The sequence below is a fragment of the Neopelma chrysocephalum genome, unplaced genomic scaffold (assembly GCF_003984885.1).
Source record: "Neopelma chrysocephalum unplaced genomic scaffold, ASM398488v2 Primary Assembly neopelma1_24, whole genome shotgun sequence".
Classification (NCBI taxonomy): Eukaryota; Metazoa; Chordata; class Aves; order Passeriformes; family Pipridae; genus Neopelma; species Neopelma chrysocephalum.
The window spans coordinates 41,120,207-41,142,190 of record NW_020897693.1 but is presented as its reverse complement, the minus strand read 5'-3'; the positions used below and the strand labels follow the sequence as shown (position 1 = coordinate 41,142,190).

General features: G+C 42.9%; 2 protein-coding genes across 5 annotated transcripts in view; both read left to right on the top strand.

Moving 5' to 3' along the window:
- The window catches only part of FBLN5 (fibulin 5), a 48,726-nt gene extending 41,301 nt beyond the window's left edge, over positions 1–7,425 (top strand). Inside the window, exons 10-11 of the mRNA XM_027673593.1 lie at positions 1,158–1,353; positions 3,173–7,425. Of these exons, the coding sequence (XP_027529394.1) occupies positions 1,158–1,353; positions 3,173–3,334 (358 nt within the window). The 3' untranslated portion in view covers positions 3,335–7,425. The remainder of the gene's footprint in view (positions 1–1,157; positions 1,354–3,172) is intronic.
- Positions 7,426–20,799: 13,374 nt separating this feature from the next.
- The window catches only part of TC2N (tandem C2 domains, nuclear), a 38,767-nt gene continuing 37,582 nt past the window's right edge, over positions 20,800–21,984 (top strand). For 2 of the 4 annotated variants that reach the window (XM_027673581.1, XM_027673552.1), the window contains exon 1: positions 20,800–21,237. The gene's annotated coding sequence lies outside the window, so the exon portion shown is untranslated. Of the gene's footprint in view, positions 21,238–21,341; positions 21,450–21,984 lie in introns of those variants that run through there. The other 2 variants (XM_027673559.1, XM_027673566.1) reach the window with 2 other exon arrangements.

Sequence of the window (21,984 nt, the reverse complement as noted above, 5' to 3'; positions counted from 1 at the left end):
CCAAATTCACAAATTCAATAAAGAGTACTGATCTGATCATAATCTATCCAAACTGACATTTGAGGGTTATTCTAGTTCCATGATCTGCAGTACTCACTAGAGGTCAGAAAAGCAACCTGAATTTGAGGTGTTGGTAGATTGAGAATATCCTTGGGGCATATGCCATTACGTACCACATCTTTAAGACTGTGTAGTTCCTTCCCCTCCTCTCAATAGAAGTATAACTAGACAAAGGTTCATAAGGAGCAATGAGGATGATCAAAAGTATGGAATAGCTTCCTTTTGAGAAACAACTAAGTTAGGACACTTCATCTATGAAGAGGATCAAATACGAAGTCCTGAATTGTATGAAAAGGATGAGCAGGGATTGACTGGCTGCACTCCTTTCAAACAGAAGAGCTGGGAGCATAAGATAAAGTCATAAACGGTGCCATGCAGAGAAAGATGAAGGGGACTGTGGAAGCTCCTCACCACAGGGGGCTTTGGATGCCAAACATTCATGTGGGTGTAAGGGAAAGCTGGAAAAGCTGATAGATAAGAAATGTATTAAGAGCTGATGCATACAAAGAAGACATCTTTGCTTCAAGAATTCCCTGAGTCACAACCAATTGCAGGCTGTTGGTGAAAGTGTCATACACTTGGCTCATTATCCTCTTCTTCCCTAAAGCTCTACATTTGATGTTATAGCTTTGTTTGGATCCAAGATGCCTCACTGTATGTTCTCATGTAGTGTATAAAATATTTCTAAACAAAGAGCACTACATTTACGTAGCACTATCAGCAAAATGATCCATTAATTAACATTATTTTGGGGACAGTTCAGTTTAAATTACTATCAGAACAAACATGTACCGAGTATTCTATACCTGCAGAGCTGCTCCACAGAAAGTACACATTTTTGAGTGATCTAAGGAGACAAAGAATGTGAAGGTATTTTGGCCTAGAAGACAAGAAAAAGGAAGCAGTGATATAAGTAGGCCAGAATAGCAACACAGAGAATATTAAAAGTGAGAAAGTTTATTACAAGTTTCATTGATTCTTTTAGCTGGTCAACAATATTCTTTGTTTATTTATTTATGCATCTGTATTTGCATATAAAGAATCAAAAATTACAGACATTTGTAACCCCTAATGACAATTCTATCTCTGACAATTAGCCGCTGCATGTGTCCAGCTGAAAACCCTGGTTGCAGAGATCAGCCATTCACCATCCTGTACAGAGTGATGGACATGGTGTCTGGGAGGTCTGTGCCTTCGGACATTTTTCAGATGCAAGCAACAACTCGCTATCCTGGAGCCTATTACATCTTCCAAATCAAATCAGGGAACGAGGGCAGAGAATTCTACATGCGGGTAAGTCTAGCACTCACTGAGGGAAAATATGAAATATCTCCTCATTAGCTGAATGTCCTGATAGCAGAACTCAGCTTTTAATGAATATCATTTAAACCTTCAGTATGAGGCATTTTTACACACAGATGTGCAGACCAGTGTGCTGATCCACAGGAACTGTTGGATCTCTCAAGAAAGTAACCTACCCAAAGCAAACACACTTATCCTATGAGACAGTAGGTTTAGGAAAGCCCAGGGCTGTACCCATGCCTAAGAATAGCTCAGGTCTCCCATGCTCAAGAGAAATTATTGTGCCAAACTGTTTTTTATTTGATGGACAATCAGTAATTGTCACCAAAAGATTCAATGTTTCTTGTCTATTTTATTCACTGGAAATTGAAAACTGTGAAAAACAAAAAAGTAAGCAAAAACCCCATCCCTTTATGCCAGGAATTGACTTTCTGTATTCCTTGCTTTCATTTGCTATCCGTTTTTTTCACTGAGAACACATATTTTATGTAGACCCTGTTGGAGAAAACATAACTACCTGGGGTTTTTTAATTTGAGTTTTCCTCAGAAGACCTCTCTTTTCTCCAGTCATCCTTACCATGCCACTGACATGCAGGGGTGATGGGAGTGTCTCCACAGAATGGGGCACCTCCATGAGAGGTGGTGACACTGAGAACGGTAATTTTCAGCTGTAGGCAAAACCTGGCTCTGACATTGGCATAAAGTCATGTTCAGTGGATACTGACAGTTCCCCTTCCTCATGGGCACCGGTAGTGGGATAGATTCCAGGACACATTTCCCACAAGAGCCTCAGATTCCCACTGTAAGAAAAGGAAAAGGCTTCAAAACCACGAATTGACAAATGGTCCTGTTACAATCACTTATATCTCACAAGAGCTTTCCTGTTGCAAAGTCATTACTGGTTCCACTGACATTTTCCCCTCATCCTGGCCAATCCACCAGGCACTGAGGCCCAGAGCCCATCACCATTGCCCAAGCTTGCTGGTTCTGTTGAGTTACCACACAGCCATTCCCTGGGTGGTGGGCAAGCAGAGCTGGGCGGGAGGGACACTGAGGCATCAAGACCAGGCCCAGCACCGGGCAGCCTGCCCAGCACCTCCTGATGGCTATGTTGGCCTGCTCTGATCAAAGGTAACACAAACACCCAGTTTCAAGGTAAAATAGGACCCACTTTGTCTACATACATTTCCGATTTTAATGTCAGCAGCTCTGATTTTTAAATACATGTAATCCACTTTTCTGGCCAGATATTGCAAAGGTCTGCTTCCATTTAATAAAGGACTGGTTTTCTGAAGTGCCGTCACATATTCAAAGCTCTCTTTGGAGGGTGAGGTTTGTGCCATTAACATGCAAAATGTACCACAAGCCTGGACCCTGTTCACATGGGAATGTCTGTTCTCCAAACTTATTAACTTATGTTCGCTGCTTCGCAGTAACACCGTCCTTTACATTAAACTAAAGAGTATCTCACAAAAACAAACAAACAAACAAAAAGGTGACACTACTTGTTTATACCCTAACTCCATGTTTTCATCTTTTTCCATTTGGGCAATAGCAAGTGTCTATGTTTAATAGCTCTTTTTATGTGCAGGGCTCCCAAAGGCTTTACAAACTGTAGAAGGTGATAGTTCATACAAAACCCTGAAAAGGAGCCAAATGCTGAAATGAAGCTCTGTCCTATCAGTTGCAGTGGTTACAAACAATGCAACAGAAAACACCTATTTTGGCTGCTTGAAGACCATAGTGAGAGAGTAGTTTTCAAGAGCTGGTTTTTGGCAATCTCACCTGCTTTCTCTTGTTTTGTGCACAGCAAACGGGACCGATCAGTGCTACTCTGGTGATGACCCGCCCTGTGAAGGGGCCCCGTACTGTTGAGTTGGACTTGGAAATGATCACTGTTAACACTGTCATCAACTTCAGAGGAAGCTCTGTCATCCGGCTGAGGATATTCGTATCACAGTACTCCTTCTAAACCTTGAGTTTGTGCCCTGGAAACATTAAACCAAAAGAGACAGTTCCTCCTCTGCAGAACTCTCTCCTCCAAAGCCAGTACATATAGCAGCTCCAAACCAAATCACTATTTCTACAGACCCGGTGACCTATGCCTATCTGAGCAGGGAGGCCTCTTCATGCACAGTCCCTACCAGGATGCAGACATCTGAAGATGTATTTTCAGCAGATCCCATGTGATTCTCTATGTGGTCATGTATTTTAAGGACTCTTCTTTTCACTGTAAACATTTCTAGGGCATAAGTCTATGTGAAAGACTGTGAACCTCTGTAGCTCCAAGGCTGCTTAGCAAAAAGCACCAAAGAAACTGAGGAAAAAGCTGGCTTTTGCAATCTTGCATTTTTGTAATTTTTTTTTTCATTATAAACGAAAAGCAGACAAACAAGCAGAAACAGAAACAAAATCCCCACCTATCAAAACAAGGGATCTCCAAAGTCCTAACTTGCATTCCCAATTATCTCTGGAATTATCAGTCGGGCCCTTTGTCTCAATTCACCCTGCATTTGTCTTAGTTTCACCCGTTTTTTCTTTGATTCTGTTTTATAGTTAAAATTAATTGTAAATTCATTCTGAAATACATGCTGTACTATGTAATCTTTTACTTTCTTACAAAGTGTCACATGTTTGGGTTCCATCCTATATTAAATCTTTCTATGTAACAGAGTTTAGAGAAATCTATCACTGGATGGTGTGTTTCACAACATTTAGGATTGTACACTTATTTGTACTCAAGATCTTTGACATAGGCTTCCACTGCCAGAATAATTTCCAGAATAAGTAGGGACTTTGGAGCAGATAAGAATCAGAATTTTATTTTTCCCTAAGTGTGATAGTTGCAAACAGTTTCTAATGGTTACAAGGTAGTAATACTATCTCTGTAGTTACGGCTGCAACTAATCTCCTGTTCAAAGACTACTCAGGTCAGACGTGTCAAAATTCCTTCAGAAAAAATGAATTGTTCTTTTCACCTGCACTGTCTCTCCTACATTCCTAACATGGGGGAAAACAAGCTGAAAAGGACTAGGACCTTTATCATTCTTGCTTCTACCACAAAGCAGCAATACCCCCATCTCAAACAATTGCATCCCACAGTTTGCATAGGCATTGTTTTCTCAGGTAACTGCTGTAACCAATATAAAATTTCTCCTAAAGTCCAATCTGAATCTCCAGTACAGTAATCTGTTGCTTTTTAGTCTACTTCCAGTAGAAATAGAGAACAGTCTATCTTCCCCTTTGCAGCAGTCTTTAACGTGTCTGAAGACTGTTGTCATGTCTCCCCTCAGATTGTTCTTCTCTAGTCTAAACAAACCCAATTCTTTTGGTCTTTCCTCATACATCACATTTTCTGGACCTTTGATCATTCTTGTTGCTCTCATTTGGATTCTCTCCAGTTGGTTCACATCTTTCTTGAAGCACAGTGCCCAAAACTGTTAAAAGTATTCCAGCTGAGGCCTCTCAGTGCTAAGCCAAATCTCTATATATGTTTAGTAGTTTGAAAAAAAAATTAAAAATTGTATAGTTTGATGGTATAATGCTTGTTGAAGCCATTGGCACTTTGGTCTTTTATTTTAGTCGGGATGAGGATCCCTATGCCTTGTTCTTAAATTTGTCTAAAACAGCTCTTTTGCTTCGTTTTTTCTTACTGGCTTATTTGCCCTCCAGCATTGCTAGGGCTGGAAAGATAACATTTGCTTTGTCTTTTTGAGGACTGGAAGTGCTCAGTGCTACTTGGGAGGAGTTTATGAAGATTATAATGCAAGCAGGCAGGAGCAGAGTAGCAGCTTTATGTTATGTCCTCATTAAAGTGGAGTATTAAATGGGAGAATACAGACTTGGAAAGTTATCACAACACAGACTGCATGACATAATCGAAAAACTGCCTTTTGTTCCTAGAAAGCTTTGTGAGTTAGTCTGGAGTTGTTTTTCCCTAGCTGTAGTAGAGAGTCCGCTCTTTTTCCTTGTACTCAGCTTGAATGAAGCCCTGATGCTCTCAGCAACAAAACGCTGAGTTGAGCAGCTTCTGATTCTTAATGGTTTAAAGGTTTTCTCTGTGCTGCTACGACATCCCAGGATGCTGCAGCTCAGAGCTCTGTACAAGGCTGTCCTTTATTGTAAAAACAAAAAGGCTGGAGTCTGACTCCAGGGTTTAGTGGGCCAAGCTGAGGGCAGTAAGCCAATGACTTTTGTGAGTAGCTGACTTGGAGGAGATGAATGCAAAGGAAATGGGCAGAGAAATAGTAGAAACAAGAATTTGTTTCCTGAGTGTATCATGTCTCATCAAATACCACAGTCTTGGCGGGAAAAATAGAGACAATCAGGAAGGAGGAATGCTAGTTTATAACCATTGGTCTAAAAGTGCTCATGTGTCCCAGGTGATGGAAGTAAAACATGGGAAACATGTAGGCTCTGGTGGACCAGAGAGCAGACAAGGGGCAGGCAGGATCTTGCACTGAAGATGTCAAACTCTTATGTTTTCCCAGTGCTTAAAAGCCCCTTTTTGCCCCCCCTTTGTGCCCCTATGTTATGGCTTCTTCATGTCCAGTTGAGAAGGCCTTTTCTTCCTATCATCACATCACCTCCTGGAGAGGAAGCACACCCTGTTAGACATCAGACAGTTTCTCATTTCTGGGCTGTTCTCCCATGGCCCCCACATACCAACCTGATTTAACCCTAATTTAGAAACATCAAAACCCAGAGGAATTCCATAACAAAACACTTTGTTAAAAGAGTAAAGCTTGAATCCTTGGTTTTAGCAGAGTCCAGCAAATACCCATAAAACAATATTACACTTTCTACATAAACAGTCTGTGCCTTAAAAAAAAAAGTGGAAAGTCTGGAAACAAAGGAATTCAGCCACTTCTTAACTGCCATAACATCTTTCATCACTCACTATCACTCCAGCCAACTTAAATTTTGCCAAAATATATGCCAATCTCAAAATAATAAATTAGTAGCAGTTTATAACATCTAAACTCTTCATTTCCTAGTCAGGGGTCTGTTTCCAATAGACCATCACCCTTTGAGGCCAGGACTCCCTAAAAGCAGACAGAATTCCAGGTCTGCTCAGAAAATGATTCTTTATTCTAACCCACTACAGAGGGTCTTCTAACACAAGGAGTTTTACCATATGGTTAAAAGACAGTATTCTGGCCGCACAGATGAGGTCACAGACCCTAGTCTGGGTATGTGTGGCTTCCCTCTGGCTCTGCTCTCCCTGGCCAAGCAGGGAAGGGACAGCTCTTTGCCTCTCCTGCCTGTCAGCTGTCATGTCTGTTTAAATGTAGGTCCTCACGAGGAAGACTGCCCCTCACTGTGTGTTTGTACAGCACCTAATGTCAGTGCAATAATGGAAATAAAGGTAAAAGAAAGCAGTAATTGCAGTAATCTTTGATATGGATCACCATGATTTCGAAGGAGAAACTATTCTGACAAATGAATCAAGTGATTCGTGCTAGTTGGGTTAGGTGCCAGAGGGAGAAAAATGGCAAGAGATGAATGATCCAGTGTTATAGAGCTGAATGGGTCCTATCATCTGGCTTACTTGGCTTTGAGATATTTTTAGGGGATTGACTTTTTTGACACAGACAACAAAACATTGTTTTACCTAAGAGTTTGCTGGATCCCACAGAATCACTTTTCAACTGGTGATTCTCTGACTACAATACCTTTGTTGAAAATAACTAAGCTTCTTTGAGGACTGGTCACCCACTACCACTGAGTGTAGTGTCCAAGGCCATTCACACAGCGTTCTCTTCTTTTCAGTTGGGGGCCTGTACTCATATTTACCTTTTTTTGACTTAGCTTTTAGAAGAGTCAACATTTTTTGTCTCATAAACATGTTATCAGCATCAGCAGAACTTACACATTAATTTTTCTCTGTCTAGAGCAAGCAGAGCAATATAATCAGAACAGTTTGTGGTCATGCAAGTTCTCCAGTCTGGCTTATTCACAGAATATGCTACCAAATATCTTCCGTAGCATGTAGCTGTAGTAGAACACAATAGAAGTGTTGTAGCACAAAGATGTTAATAAAAAAAAGAGAAGAAATAAAAGTATGCCTTAATGTTATTCAAGCCTGACAGGAATTGTTGTTAAAATAAATCTCCATCCTGGATGGACAAACCCCTCAGCTGGTGTTAATTTGCATGACTGATGCTCTTCAATGCAAAGATAACAAGTTTCCTTAGACTTCAATGTGTGTTGTGTAAAGCACTGCACATGTATCTGTATATAAGGAGAATTTACAGAAGCTGCACTTGGAAGTCAAAGTGCATATAAGACAATATGGCACAAGCAAATTCTGTTTCTTATCTGACATGAGTGCAGACAAGTGATTTACACCCATCACATTTTGTTGGTTTGTCTTTGAACCAATTTTGAATAGCTCAACCCCAAAGCAGGTGCCATGCATGAAGCCTGAGGCTGATGGTCATAACTAGACTTTTGGAGATTCTGCAGAAAGCTCCAGAAATGTGACGTGCTGAAGGGTCAGTGCCATATGGAGTGTAATGGTCCAGAGTTATTTGTGTGGGGACGTCTGTGGCACTGCCTCAGCCTCTTTCCTCACCTGTTTCAGTGCAGACTGCAACTGATGTTTGTAAGTGTGCACACTGGATGTGGAAACCTCACCTATTCCCATTCTTAGCTCTGTCTTCTGAGATCCCTCTAGTGGTTTGCATTGGCCAAACTGATCCTCCTGTGTAATTCAACTAATACTGGTGAAGCCACATGAGGGAGAGTTTGGGTACAAGGCAGATACACTTTTACACCAGTAAGTAAATAATGATGCAGTCACCTCAATGTAGGAATTAAGGAATGTATCTGAGTAATAAAGGAATCTTTAGGAAACACTTCAGCAACCAAGATCTCCTGCAATATTCAGACTCTTTCAATTCCCTTTCCTGTACCCAGAAGTCACTCATTTTCCCTCTGGGGTTTGTCCTGGACAAATGAGCTTATTATGGTCATGTGCTGCAAGCACATGTTAAGTAAGCTCCACTTCTCTGGCACTGCTAAACATTTTTCAGTTTGCTTTTTGGATATCAGTTGTAGGCTATTTGTCTTTCCTAGGGTCTGACTGACCTCGGTTGCTTTTCTCACAGCCAAGACAGATCCTTTATTTCCCAGTCAGGTTCTTCTGCCCCCACCACCTGTACAAGCTCTTCATGTGTTTCACTGGAGATGCAGGCACTGCCATGTTGGTAGGCATCCTTACAGCAAAGTATTGGGTGTGAATGGTTGAAGGGATTGCCCAGTCTGCTGGCAGAGCCTGGCTTCATGAATAGGATTTAAAAAACCCCAACTCCTCAGTTTTGAAAGTGAGAGATGTTCTTTTAGGTCCTGATTAATCACTTTCATCCCAAAATTGCATCTGCATCATGTTGGCTTGATAGTCTCAAGGCTTTTCAAGAAGTCTGATAAGGACATGCTTATGCAATACATCCTTAGGCTTTACATGACTTGGATGAGGCTTTTCCTATTTCCAAAAACAGTATTTGGCCCCAGTCAGAGAGAATTCAATGTGATCGTCACTATGCTGAAGTCAGTGATCGCTAAACACCTCACATCAGGTCTGGATTTAGGCCAGCTCTAAGTCTCAAATCTCAGTGTCAGTGGTATAAATGTAAGCAGATATGTATTATTTTTACAGTAGAGCTGAAAGATTGTTTCCAGTAAATAAATAGTAGCCTGATTGCAGTATCTCTTTCACTTTGGGCACTATCTTTGGGTACTTTGAGATTTCCTGAGATAACCTTTTACACTTCAACATTTCCTCTGGTATTTCAAGACATTCACTGATGTGTTTTCATGAATGATTTCTCACTCCTGCTCTTCAAAGGCTAACCCAAGCACTTGACTTCATTTTTTGTTAAAACATGAAGCTACACCCAAGCCTTTGCATAGTCACAGCTCATGCATCACTCATAGAAATTTTTCCTCTCTGTAACCTATTGGGGATTATGTCGACTTCCTTGGAATTCTGCAGTATTCTGCATAATGCACGTGCACGTGTTTGCCGAGACTGAGACCTTAGTCTGGAGATGGTTCATCCACAACTTGGTGCAAATGTTCTGCAACCAACATGTGAAATCATAGCTACAAAGGTTAGGTTTGCCAAAAGTTCTCAAAATGTGGTGTTTCTTGGCTGCCTACATATAATGCAAACACAATTTGAAAATCCAGGACCAGAGTTCTCCAGTATTCATGAGAAATTCCTGGTTTTAAGAAACATTTTGGTCAGTAAACTTATTTTGTAAATTATGTGAAATGCAAAGAGGCAGAAGGCCCACCAGGATTATATAGACTTGTTATTCAAATCAGTATCCCCAAGAAAACTTGAATCTAGTTCATAATTTAAAAATACTCCTTTGGATTCTGACATCTGATGCCATTCAAGTAGGGCAGGGGGACAGAAAAATTGACTTCTTCCAAAACAACAGCAGCTGCTCAACAGAGATCTCTGAGCTCCTGCAGTGACCAGAAACACCTATTAGCCCAAGTCTGCACCTCAGGTCAGTGAGGAAGGCACAAAGCCCATAGAGACATTTCTCACTCTGTTTATACATCTATGGAACATTTAAAATGACCAAAATTAAAAGGACCAAGCTGTTGCCTACCACACACATAATACCTGCAGCAAGCTTTAGTGCATCCCTCTGCCATTCCCCAGGGTTGTGCTCACTTAGAATTGCCCAGTCTGATTTGGTGTGAGTTGACAACGGTGTGACAACATTCAGTTCACAGCAGTGTAAAGTCATACCCATGGATGAAAAGAGAGAATTATAGAGCAATAAAACTACAATTGAACCAGAAAGGTAATAAAAAAGAGCTTGCTGATTAGTTAACCTTCAGTGCTTTGGTTATGACATCATTACCATGGGCAAAAATAATCAACCAGAAACACAAAATATTAAAAAGGAGATAATCTCCTTAGAAAGATAAGTGCCTGTGTAGCCTATTAATAGCTCTGAAATTAAGACATCCCACGCAACATCTGGAAAAGGGAAAATTCACTCCTTGACCTCCAGCATCACTGTCTCCCAAGGCAGGATCAAGGGTTGATCCTTATTATGATACAGACACAATGGCTGTTTGATGGTCCAGCCAAGAAAGAGGCAGGCACAGTCATAGGCCAGGAGAGGACACACCAAGACAATGTAAAATACTAAGGAATGCTCTCATGTGCAGGATCTCTGAGACGAATCTCTCTTGCTGTATGAAACAGTTCAGCTTTGCTTAGGAAATGCTAACAGTCACTTCAATAAAAATAGGAGGGCATTCATGTGTTTGAATGCAGCATCAGTTTTCAAAAAAATTATGCCCTGGTCAGTCTGTTACCTAATGAGATGCACTGGACCCAGAAACCTATAAATACAATTTTAGGTATAGAACATTTGGTATCACAGGTATAACTGTTGTTATACCAATAGTTTATCCTGCAGCCAGTACAGGTGCAAGGAGGAGGACTCACTGCCCAGCTTGAAGGATGCTCCACAGAACTTCTGTTTCTGCTTAAACAGTCATTTCCCTAACTCTTACTTGCAGGCCGTCTGGATTAATAAATATGTTATATTTTGTAATCCTCTGTTTTTTTTTTTTTCAGAAGAGTAGTGTTTTTACTGTAACTTAAAATGGATGGTTTTAATGTCCCTCATCTGCCCCTTTAACCTATAACCATTACTTCATTTGTAGCAGAAAATGAGCTTTTAATTGTTGCACTGTTTTACAGCTGGTGAACAATATACATTGAATATGCCAGTAGGGACTATTTTAAAGCTTTTTTAAAAATAAATATGTTGCTAACAAAATTTATAATTGAATTCTAGCTTATTTTTATCATTGCCAGGTTTAGTGGTGTTCATATAGGATTATTGCAAGTATTCATGCCAGAATTATGTAACCCCTTTGCAAAGCAAGTTGAATGAGCATCAATGATACTGGTACATCTATTGGTCATAAATTCTAGTAACATACAGACTGTAGAAAAGAAAATTTCAAAGCAAAATACAATTAATTCTCAAGAAGCTACTTTTTCTTTTTTATGTTGTACAGTTGCCCATACTTGGAGGTACGTGTGTGTATTTTACCTTCATTTCCTGGTGGGTTTATGCGTGATAAGGCTCAAATTAACATTTTGTGTGTGATACTACTTTATCTGTACCAGGAATTTGACATAGCTGAGGCAATTCTTTCCCCTGCAATGCACTGAAGGTTGGAGCAGGTCACAGCTTCTGATGGTGAGGATGGCTCCCTTGCCCAGGTTCCCCCAAGCACCAGCCATGCTTTATCCAGCATACATTCGGAGGGTGTATGGGAGGGCGTACAGTCTACATGCTGCAGCCTTGGAAGTGTTCCTGGAGGATCCCAGAAGATGAGATCTCCTCCCAGCCTGACATGGTGTCACTCTCTTTTCCCAGTTGTCCTGGGTCTTTGGAGTCTGTAAAGGCAGGAGTTGGTATGGTGATCATGAGGCTGTGGCCAGAATTTGGCTTACATTTGGCAGAATAAACCTGTCTCCATATAAGATAATTTAGAACTCGTTTCCTCATATATAAATTATTAACTAGTGGCTAGTTCTCACTCCCACTCTGCACTACACATCTTGTGACTTTAGTAAAAGAAAGACTTTTCCACCCACACCATACTTAATGACCCATGCTTAATGGGGTTTGAGCATTGGTTGGTTGGGTTTGTGTTTTGCACGTGGAATGTTCTTATTTCATCAAATTGCAAGGACAGCTAATACTGGCTCTGTTTTGCTTCATGGAAAGTGAATGAACTTATGTCACACAGTTGCTCACTCACATTCCTATCACTCAAATAACTCTCTGCAGAAGTGAGGTAGGTAATACGCCATTGACTGGCCTTGTGATGATTTAAAAGCCACTCAGAAAGCTGATATGAACTCAGAGGAACTGCTGCTGCTCATTTACAGTATCATAAGGACGCGTCATTTCCCTTCACTACACTGCAAACACATTAATTCTGAATCACATGCTCAAGAAAAATTACACTGAAACGGGCACACATGCAAACTGAAAGAGGAGAGGCCAAGTGCAGGAATGCTGAGCTGCAAAATTTCAGGAGAAGAAAAACAACTCTAGAACTGCTCAAAGAAAATGACCCATGATTAAAGACTTCTGGTTCTACAGTCCAGACTGAGGAACCCTCGTAGAAGTGGCCTGATCAGTGAAGGTACTGAAGGGCTCAATGTGGTAGAGAATGGACACTTTAGGAAAAAAAGTTGCTCTGACTTCACTGTTGGCATACAGCTCAAGTAGTCTAATCTGAGATTCCAGACCTGAGCCACTTTATCCTTCTTTACCTGCTAACAGTCTGCTTTTTAGGTTTATTATACATGCTGCCATGTTTGTCTTAGATGGGGTTGCACATGGGACTGAATAGTGTGACCCCCTCCACTTTTACTGCTCTTTTCACAATGCAAGACCAATCTGCTCTGGCAGCATCCTCCCAGCCACGGGACTCTCCCTTCTTCAAGAGCTCTGTGGATAAGGCCACAGTGTCTCCGAAGAAGACTCACAAGAGTGGACAAAGCTGAAGTAGGTTGTACTTTCTCTTCTGTCAGTGCTGTCCAGCCAGCTGGTAAAGGACACTGCGCTGCTGGAGAGAGGGGGTTTGGCTGGGCTGTAAAACTGATACCCTGCAGGGATTTAACCTCCTGCTGCACTTCCTTAAGGGTAAGCTATGAATCATATTTCCTTGAGAAGTCCCATGGGCTGTATTCTGTGTACCAGAACTCCTGACTTCTCCTCCCTCTCTGTTTTTGGTGGCACCGGTTCCTCCCTAGGCCTGTGGGTGCTGCTGAATGTTGTTAAACTGTCCTTGATGTCAGCCTGCACATAGCCAAATCAGGGATGGAAAAAATGAGCCCTACGTGTTTGTTCCAGGAAGCCAGACAGCAGTTCCCCAACTCATACAGGTGAACGCTTTCCCATACCAGTAACTCACTAGGACAACAAATGTGACTTCAGCTCTTTCACAACAATGTTTATAGTCTGTGCCACTGTTTGTAAGGAATGTCCTGAATGGCAGCCCCTTACTGATCTTTAACAGCACTTCTGCATTCCCAACTTTTCTCTTTTTAGCCTATTTTATTTCTCCTTTCTTGGGCTCTTGCATAGTTCAGTCACCATACCATTCCAAAATTATCATTGAGGCTCCCTAAAATCCAGTACTGGAACACATTCTCCATTCGCTTGCTAATGAAAACCATGGCATCACCACATCAGTTTAAGAGAGAGAAGAGCCACAGCTTTGACTGAGAAATGTTCAGTTAGGTTTTCTAAGATCTTGAAGAACTAATTTAATAAATCCTTGCTTGCCTGAATGACTGCATCATCCATCTCCCACCACATTTTTCATTATGTCACTTCGATACAAATGTGGGTTTAATGTGAAGTTAACTCCTGAGTGGCAGTGACATGATTAACCCTTCACCCTTGAATTCCTTGCTACCATATGATCTAGTTTTTATGGAGCTAAGAGGTAAAGCAATAGTGACAACTGAAAATACCTGAGGCAAGTGGGTATTTGCTCACCATGGAAGGCCAGCCTTAGTCATACATATATAAACTTCTTGGCTTGGGGAGTACAGGCAAATAACATAGCAAAGATACTGTGTCCTGCAAATAAATATTTGTACCTACAGTTATTAGTGCTGACTCAGGATTCTTGAAAATAATCTCTCAAGAAAATACTGTGGAGAATAAATAACCTGTCGTTTGCAGCTGTTAAACTTCCTGGTAAAACACTGATTTGTGACACCTGCACCCATCAACTCGGTTGTATGATTGAGTTGTACCAAGATGTAACCCGCTTCGGTCTGTTTGGGAGAGCAATGTCTGAAGGGCTTTATGTTCTCTCCCATCTGAATATTTTTGTGTATAACCAAACATGAGTTAAATATGCATAACCGTCTGCTTTGGGGTGAGAGTGCATCTTTATTTCTGCCCTAAAATACCTAGTGATATCGGCAAGGGTCATGGCTACAGCACATTTACCTCTCAGTGATTCTGGGTGCAAGGATGAGGAGCAGCCAGTGCTGCTGGCAGGTCTGTACAGTGAAGGCCGGGAGGGTGGGCAGCAGGTTGGCTTTCCTTTATTTCATGTATCTTAAGAGTGCTGTATACTGGCGTGTTTGCCTGGGAACATCAAAACAATCTGCAGCTGGGTTAAAGTGTTAAAATTAGAGTAGAATGGGCTAGTAACCTCTGTTTCTAGTTAAGTCATTTCTTAAATGGCTTTAAGTACCTTGCCTTTCCTGGAGGGATGTGCTCAAAGCTCTGGCTAGGAGGTCAGTGTGTGTTCTCCTTTTGAACCCAGGATTCCAGCTTCTGTGGGTGACCAGTCACTGGCCTCCATGGATCTTCTTCCCAGCTCCTTCACCTCCATGGGTCCAGCCAGCTTTAAAGTGCAGTGATTTTTGGAATGGCTTTTTGCCATCACCCCCTTTCAGCAAGGTAAATGAAGTTTGCTTTACCTGAAAATAGAAGAGAGGAAGAAAAAATTTTTACAACTGGAAACAATAAATTATTTTTGCTTTAAAAGTTGGCCCTGTTTCTTGACTCAGTCCCTTTCAGGAAGGACCTTTTGTGTGCTGACCTTGCTCTGTGCATGGGTGACACCTGGCTGGCCCCTGCTTCCTGGGGAGAGGAACATCTGCTCATCCTTGGGCAGGCCCGTGTCTGCTTTCGGGAGACAGGCCAGCTCCGAGGCCCCAAGCAGACTCCAGAGAGAAGATGGTGTGAAAATCCAGGGCAGGGCAGCAGTACCTGGCCCTGTGGTCCCAAAAAAGAGAGGGGAGGAAAGGGGCCAGGCAGGTGTTTGGACATGTCCTTGGGTTGGTTGCCTGCTCTGCCCTTTTCTCGCACAGGCAAGTACCCAGGCCCTGAGGAGACTGGGAGGACATGGAGAGCTGCCTCTCATCCCCTCTTCCACACCGAAAGAGGCATTTCTGGGTAGTGTCACAGGCAAGTGGGACTGTAATGATGTTTGAGGAGACATCCCACAGGCACCCCAGGAGGTGGCACCATCCCAGCCTGGTGGGAGAGCATATCCTGGGGAGACTGGGCTTCACAAACCGCTCAGAGAGAATCCCTCAGGTAGGGAAACAGCTGTGCCTATGAGGTTTTCACTCGCATGAGTAAGAGAGGAGAAAGGATGAACCGTAGGAGTGTCAGTCTCCAGCTCCCCACAGGCCTGGTGTCCTGCCTGGCCCCAGTCCATCCCCAGCCCCATGAAGGTGTCTCATGCCCAGGGCTGGGGCCCAGCTCCTTGCCTGGGGGTGCGCGGGGGGCCTGGCTTCCCACTCAGCTCTCGGCTTCCCCAACTACCATCGCTCCCTGCCAATTCCCTCCTCACTCACTTCATAGGGGGGGTGTAGCGAAAATACAGACCTATGTTTAAGCCATTGCCTGCATTTGGACCTCTCCTTTCAGCCCATTTCTAACTGCAGTGCTTAAACCCCACAGAGATTTTCATTGCTAGCTGGTCACAGCATTCCTTGATGTGCTTTTGAATCAGATGAACTGAAATAATTCTGTGAGATCTATTATGTCTCTAGCTTGTAAAATATAATAATTTCTTACTGGGTTACACTAATATTTCGTAATTCCTTCTTAATATTATTCTTCAATAAAGCTCTGCGCAAACAATCTATCCCACAGGAGGAACTTTTGCCAGATCCCAGATGTCAAACACATTTGCTTCAAATACAGGAGTTCGTGACCTTTTATGTTTGTTAATGTGACGCCATGGAAATTATTTATAATAAATAACCACATTTCAGAGTCAGGTGCTCCATGGGCCCTTTTTCAGTGATGCAACAGCCTTTCCTGAAACAGGTCTTTCCTGTTTTGTTGTGAGTTTTTTTCCCCTAACAATGAAGGTTTGGGAACAACTTGAAACATTGTTATTGAACTGAGTCCAACTATTACACTGAAAGGTAGACAGGAACTCTTAAGAAAACTCATCTTTCGAATCTTTCTTGAAATCAGCAACAGATAAGGTTCTATCTTTCTCTTATCCTATACCCTGAAAATGCAATTTTCAAACTGAAGACTGTATGGATCCAGACAAACACTGAATACATACCGCTTACAGCACTGAAACAAAGAGGAAGCTACTGGAATTGTTTGGATCCAAATGACACATTTGATATGCCAACTGACTTTTGCATGGAGTAAGCTCATTTTAAAACTGGGGTAGCACCATGTACTCACAATCTTGCAGATATAAGGGCTCTAGAAAATATCTGAAGGTGTCAATATGTTGATAACATTTAACCTTACCTTTTTCCAGCAGATGTGACAATGTCTTCCCGAACCTGTGCCGGATTAAGAGCATCTGGCTCTTAATGAAGCCAGGCGAGAAAAGGATGCAACTGGAAAACACTGGACAGCATGCCTTGGCTCTGTTTCATCCTTTTGTCAACGGTACCTAAAGGTTTATAATTCCTCCTGAATTTACTGGATTCATCATCTTGGATTCCTAGACACTAGCAGCAGCAAGAAATGCCTCCTGAGGATGAAACGGAACCGCTCGCTCCTGCATAAATATGCACCAACAGTCCCTCCTGTTCGTCACTCCAGGCTGAAGCTGATGGCCTGCCCAGAACAGCATCCTTGTGCCTCAGTGATTATCCACCCTGGAACCTCTTCTTGTCTTCAGTTAGTTTGGGGCTGGCAGGCATTTACGAGGTTGAAAACCACTATGTAGCTTAGAAGCAACTGTGCAGCTCAAACAGATGTGGGGCTGGCTGTGGAGAGACAGGACCAAAGTGTTCTGGTGAATGAAGGATGAGCCCTCCTTGGATTTATTATCAGAATGTATTAATGATGTGTGTGTACAGAGAAAATCTACTTAGAGCATATGGCAAGACATAACAAGCCAGCAAATCTGTTTTCAAATTCACAGTACATCAAATCTAAATGAGATAAAGAGAAGGTCTAATTTGAACAGCAAAGTATCCCCATACAATTGCTCCTCTAGGCATTGTAGCAACATTTTCAAACAGCATTGGACATTGTGCAATAAAGCTATCTGCCTGCAGTTCTGTGGGAAGAGGCAACTAGCTGCAGTCTCAGATGGTGGACAAAATTACAACAGATTATGTCAAGAAAGTGTGATGTTAAACATTCATTTGATAAAAGGAAAAAATAAATAGTCATGAACTGAATTATAGCAGCTTTCTATAATGAAGTGTGTGAACCCCACCCAGCATCTGTGGCAGAGGAGGGAAGGTGTCAGCTAAACCCAAAGGTTATGATGGGAATGGAAAAAAACAGGCTCCAGCTGAGAGTAGGACAGGGAGGATGAGGAAACAGTTTCATGTTTCTCCCAGCAAAACCTCAAGGGATAAAGATTTCTGCTGCAAAAACTTTAATAGTAGTAAAATCCTCTGGCTGCAGAAGTTGTTTGTAATGAAGGTGTATTAACCACTTAAAGACTTCAGCTGAAAAGTACTCTGCTATTTCACTGAAATCTAAGTTGGAAAATCCTTTTTTTTCTCACAAAGCCTCTGCCTTAGAAAACTTAACTGAGTGGCTACACATGGAGTTTGGCTATGAGACGTTGTAGGCTGTATGCTGGACTTATCCTGATAACGCCCTGGCTTTTGGGTCCTGACAGCTGACCTAATCACTTGGCTATTGCAATATATACTGGATTTTAACTCTCATCATAAGTACATCACTTGATATTAGTTTCTGAAACTAAAATATTTCATAAGCAGTAGCGTTAGATGCTTGCTTGCTCTGAAGGATTCTCAGAAGAGCTGGATGTTTGCAATCATCAACTGCTTAATTTCATGTAAGCCTTCATAAACTAGGCAAGAACTACTACGCAATTATGTTTTCCACTTTTGTGTTTGAAAGATTTCAGTGTCCTCTGTACAAACACTGATTCAACCTCAGAACTTCTTGATTTTTAACATGGAAGTTGGCACGATTCAGTAAGTGTGCACAAGTGGTGGGATCAGGTTTCTGATGCAAAGGATCAGAGGGAGAATTCAGGCTGGATTTATACAAAGCTGCAGCCTCCATCAGCATACCTACTGAAAACTTTGTTCACTGGAATATTTGCACAAAGTGAAGAAAAAGGGTCTTAATGTATTTGAAAGTGTTTGCAGATTTAAGTAATTACTCAAGAACATTGTGTCAATATTTATCATAGGGGTTTTATTGTTTCAGGTCTAGTTCCTAAAGATTTGAGGCCCAGAGACGATAAAATGCACTCCTGTTTGTAGCTACTTCTGGCTACTCCCGTTTCACCAAGCAAAACACTGGCACGTTGTAATCCAATAGCATAAACAGCCTCAGCAACAAGTGAAAAAGTCCGCTGTGCAGCGGTTCAAAACAGATGAGACAGGCCTCGCTGGGGAATGTGAGAGGCGAAGCGTAGCCCAGACTAATAAATTCTCTTCTATTGGCCCTGCATGGGTCTGCTCAAGTATCTCAGCCCTGCTCAAGTATCTCTGGAGCTGAGAGTGCTGTGGTTTGGCAGAGCCAGCCAAAAGCAGCCCAGTTTATTAGCTTGGTCTTAGTATTAGGGGTGCCCTGGGTGGAGGCCACATGAGGAGCACGAGGAGCTGCAGAGCACCAGGAACTAGTGAGGATGAGTGGTTGCAATGGCAGCCTGGGATGGACTCAGAGAAGACAGGCTGAGAGCAGGCATCAGTGAGGCATGGGAACATCACCAGGTTTCTCAAGCAAGATTTAGTTACAGAAAGATTAGCAAGTGCTAGAGCAGAGTATAGGGCATTCCTGATGCTGCCAGGAGGCTGGCAGGGAAGGAAGATTGTATTTGCAGCTGACACAGAGGTCTGAGGAGCAAAAAACAAAGGTAAATTGGTTTCACTGCTGATCTCAGACTGAGACCCCTGGTGGCCTAGTGGTTAGCGTGCAGGACTTTCACTGCTGCGACCACGGGTTCAAATCCCGGTCTCCTGGCCTGATGGAGGTCGTTAGCCCTGTGTGGCCATCCATGTATGAGAAGGACACTCTAAACAAACCTACGTCCTGAGGACCTCACTGCCGTTGTCCAAGCTTGCTTGGCCCCAGCAGATGAACCTTAGGATTAAAGGGTGGGCTCAGTTCAGCGCAGGCTGTGTCTCACCTAAAAAAATCCATTGCGCAGGCTGGAAAGGTAAAAGACCTTTCCCCAAATCTTCGTTCGCGAAGATGGGCCATTATTATTATTATTATTATGATCTCAGACTAGATTTGTTTGGAACAAAAATTTTCTAAGGGAGGGGGGAGGTTTGTTTCCCATCCCAACTAAAAAAACCATAACATGCTCTCCCCCTCCATACAGGATCAGGTTGCCCACATCCCTGACCATGTGCAGCTGCATTTTGTGCTTATTGAAATTAACTTCCTAACTTTCAAGCAGCGGAAAGCAGACTGAAAGGTGTGCCCCAAATCATGAAAAGAGCCACAGGGGTGTGAGAAGGGACCCTCTCAAATTACAGAGCACAGCCTTGCCCTGATTAAGAAGGAAACTAGTATTACAAACTGTTTTTTTCCTTTAACTGCCTTATAAAAAATACTATTTTTAGTGTCCTTTCCTTCGTCAGAGAGGCAACCTGCAGTCCCAAAGGCTGGCTGCTACTGCACTGCCGACTCCAGCAGCTGGAGACCTGCTCAGGCAGGACTGGAAGTCGGTGAGAGCCTGAAAAACCCTTGAGCATGAAAATGCTGACGTAACTTGATAGCAGCAAACTGCATACAGGGACCTTATCAGTAATTAAACAACACACTTCTATGAACAGTGTAAATAAAGCTGTTCGACCATGTAAATTAATTTAGTGAGATGCCTTGAAATGGGTGCTTAATGTGCACCTCAGGAGGACTCAGATAATTCTGGAAGCATACCAGGTTACTGGTATTTCTTTAAAACAGTGACCACACATAATCTCATGAGCTCCATTAACAGGAATCAGAGCTACTCTGCTACATGATACCCAGTATTTGCGACTGGCTCTGTGCAGAGATGAACAGAGATGCTTTGTTAGCTCAAACACTATGAGTCTGTGCTTTTGGCAGAGGGTTTCCCTTCCAATGACTCTGGAGTTCGAAGTAGCTGTGTTATACTGCATGATGACAGGCATGAAATTCTTAGTTAGCAGCAGGTCTGTGGTGCTGTAAAATTTAAAATGAAAAATATTGTAATGGAAAAACTACAGTCCTGGCGGATGGGGAATCCACGAAAGACCTCAGATCAAGAGCTATTAGAGTCACTGTGCATAACTTCAGACTGGAAATGTTCATGTTCTCAGAGCGTAAACAGCATTTATTCGGGGAAATACACCCCATTTCCTACTAATGTAGCCCCACCTTCTGCTCATATTTGCCTCCTGGGGTACTTTAGCACTTCCAGTTATCAAAAACTGGAATCGAGGAGAGACAACCTTGAGCCTCCCAGAACTTTTCCTTCCTGCAAGAAAATTTCCAAAGCAGAATTTCCTGATGAAATTTCTGAAACAATCCCCTGTGTGTGATCCCTAAATTACCCTACAGACTATGCGCTCTTGTGGCAGGGGCTTTCTCACATGTCCATACAAAGCCTAACTTGACAGGGATCCATATTCCAACTAGACATGCCATTTTCTAAGAACACTGTAAAACACGAAAAATTCGCCTTTTCTCTCTGAAACAGACGCCCGGTTGTGCTTCTAGCAAAGCGAGAGGCAGCTCTGGCACCGACTTCGCAGGTGTCATGGTCCAGCAAGCGACAAAGAAGAGTCACCGGCAGCCGTTTGGAGGCAAGTCTGCCCCAGTGAGTAGCTCTGGCGAGGCGGGAGAGTCCCAGGGCGGCGGGGAAACTCCCCCTCCGCGATAGGGATCGGTGAGTAAGCGCTGTGGGAGCGCACCTGGGCGGGCGGCGGGGCCGGCAGTGCCCGCTGCGAAGGGCAGGCGGGGGCCGGGCGGGAGGGAGGCAGAGCAGCCCGGGGAGAGCGCCGGGGCAGGGCAGCGCCGATCCGCAGGAGCTCCGCCGGGCAGAGGCGACCGGCGGCAGCCACGAGTGTGCACAGGGACGGCCAGGAGCCCTCCCAGCAGGTACCGCGGGAGTGGGAAGGGGAGCGGGAGGCTCGGGCAGTGCCCGCCCGGGGGCCGCGGAGAAGGGGCGGGCGGGGGCCGCAGGAACTGCCCCGGCGGTGGCGGCCGCGTGTGTCGTGGGGGTCTGTATTTCCTATCAACTTCGAGAAATGAAAGCAGGCAGAAAAACAGGACCTGCTTTGAAGTACTTTGGAGTTAAATCTTCATGTAAATTAGATCAGAGATTAAGTTGCACTTAGAATGGTTTCAAACTGGTATTGCTGTATGAAAATGTCCTTGTAAAATCCAGATTTTCTGTGTGAATTAACAGCTAAGCATTGCCATAGGCCAGCAATAGCTAACTAGATCACCTTCTCTAAGAACACTTGAAGTAATTAGAGATGTGGTTTAGCCAAAACTCAGAAGGAAGTTGTGAATATAGCTGGACAGTTTCCCATTTGTATGGGGTGAAATTAGCATCAGAAAATATATATTTACTGAAGTTATAACCTGTTGTATCCAAGAGCACTGCTAAAGCAGCAGTTGTGATTGTAAG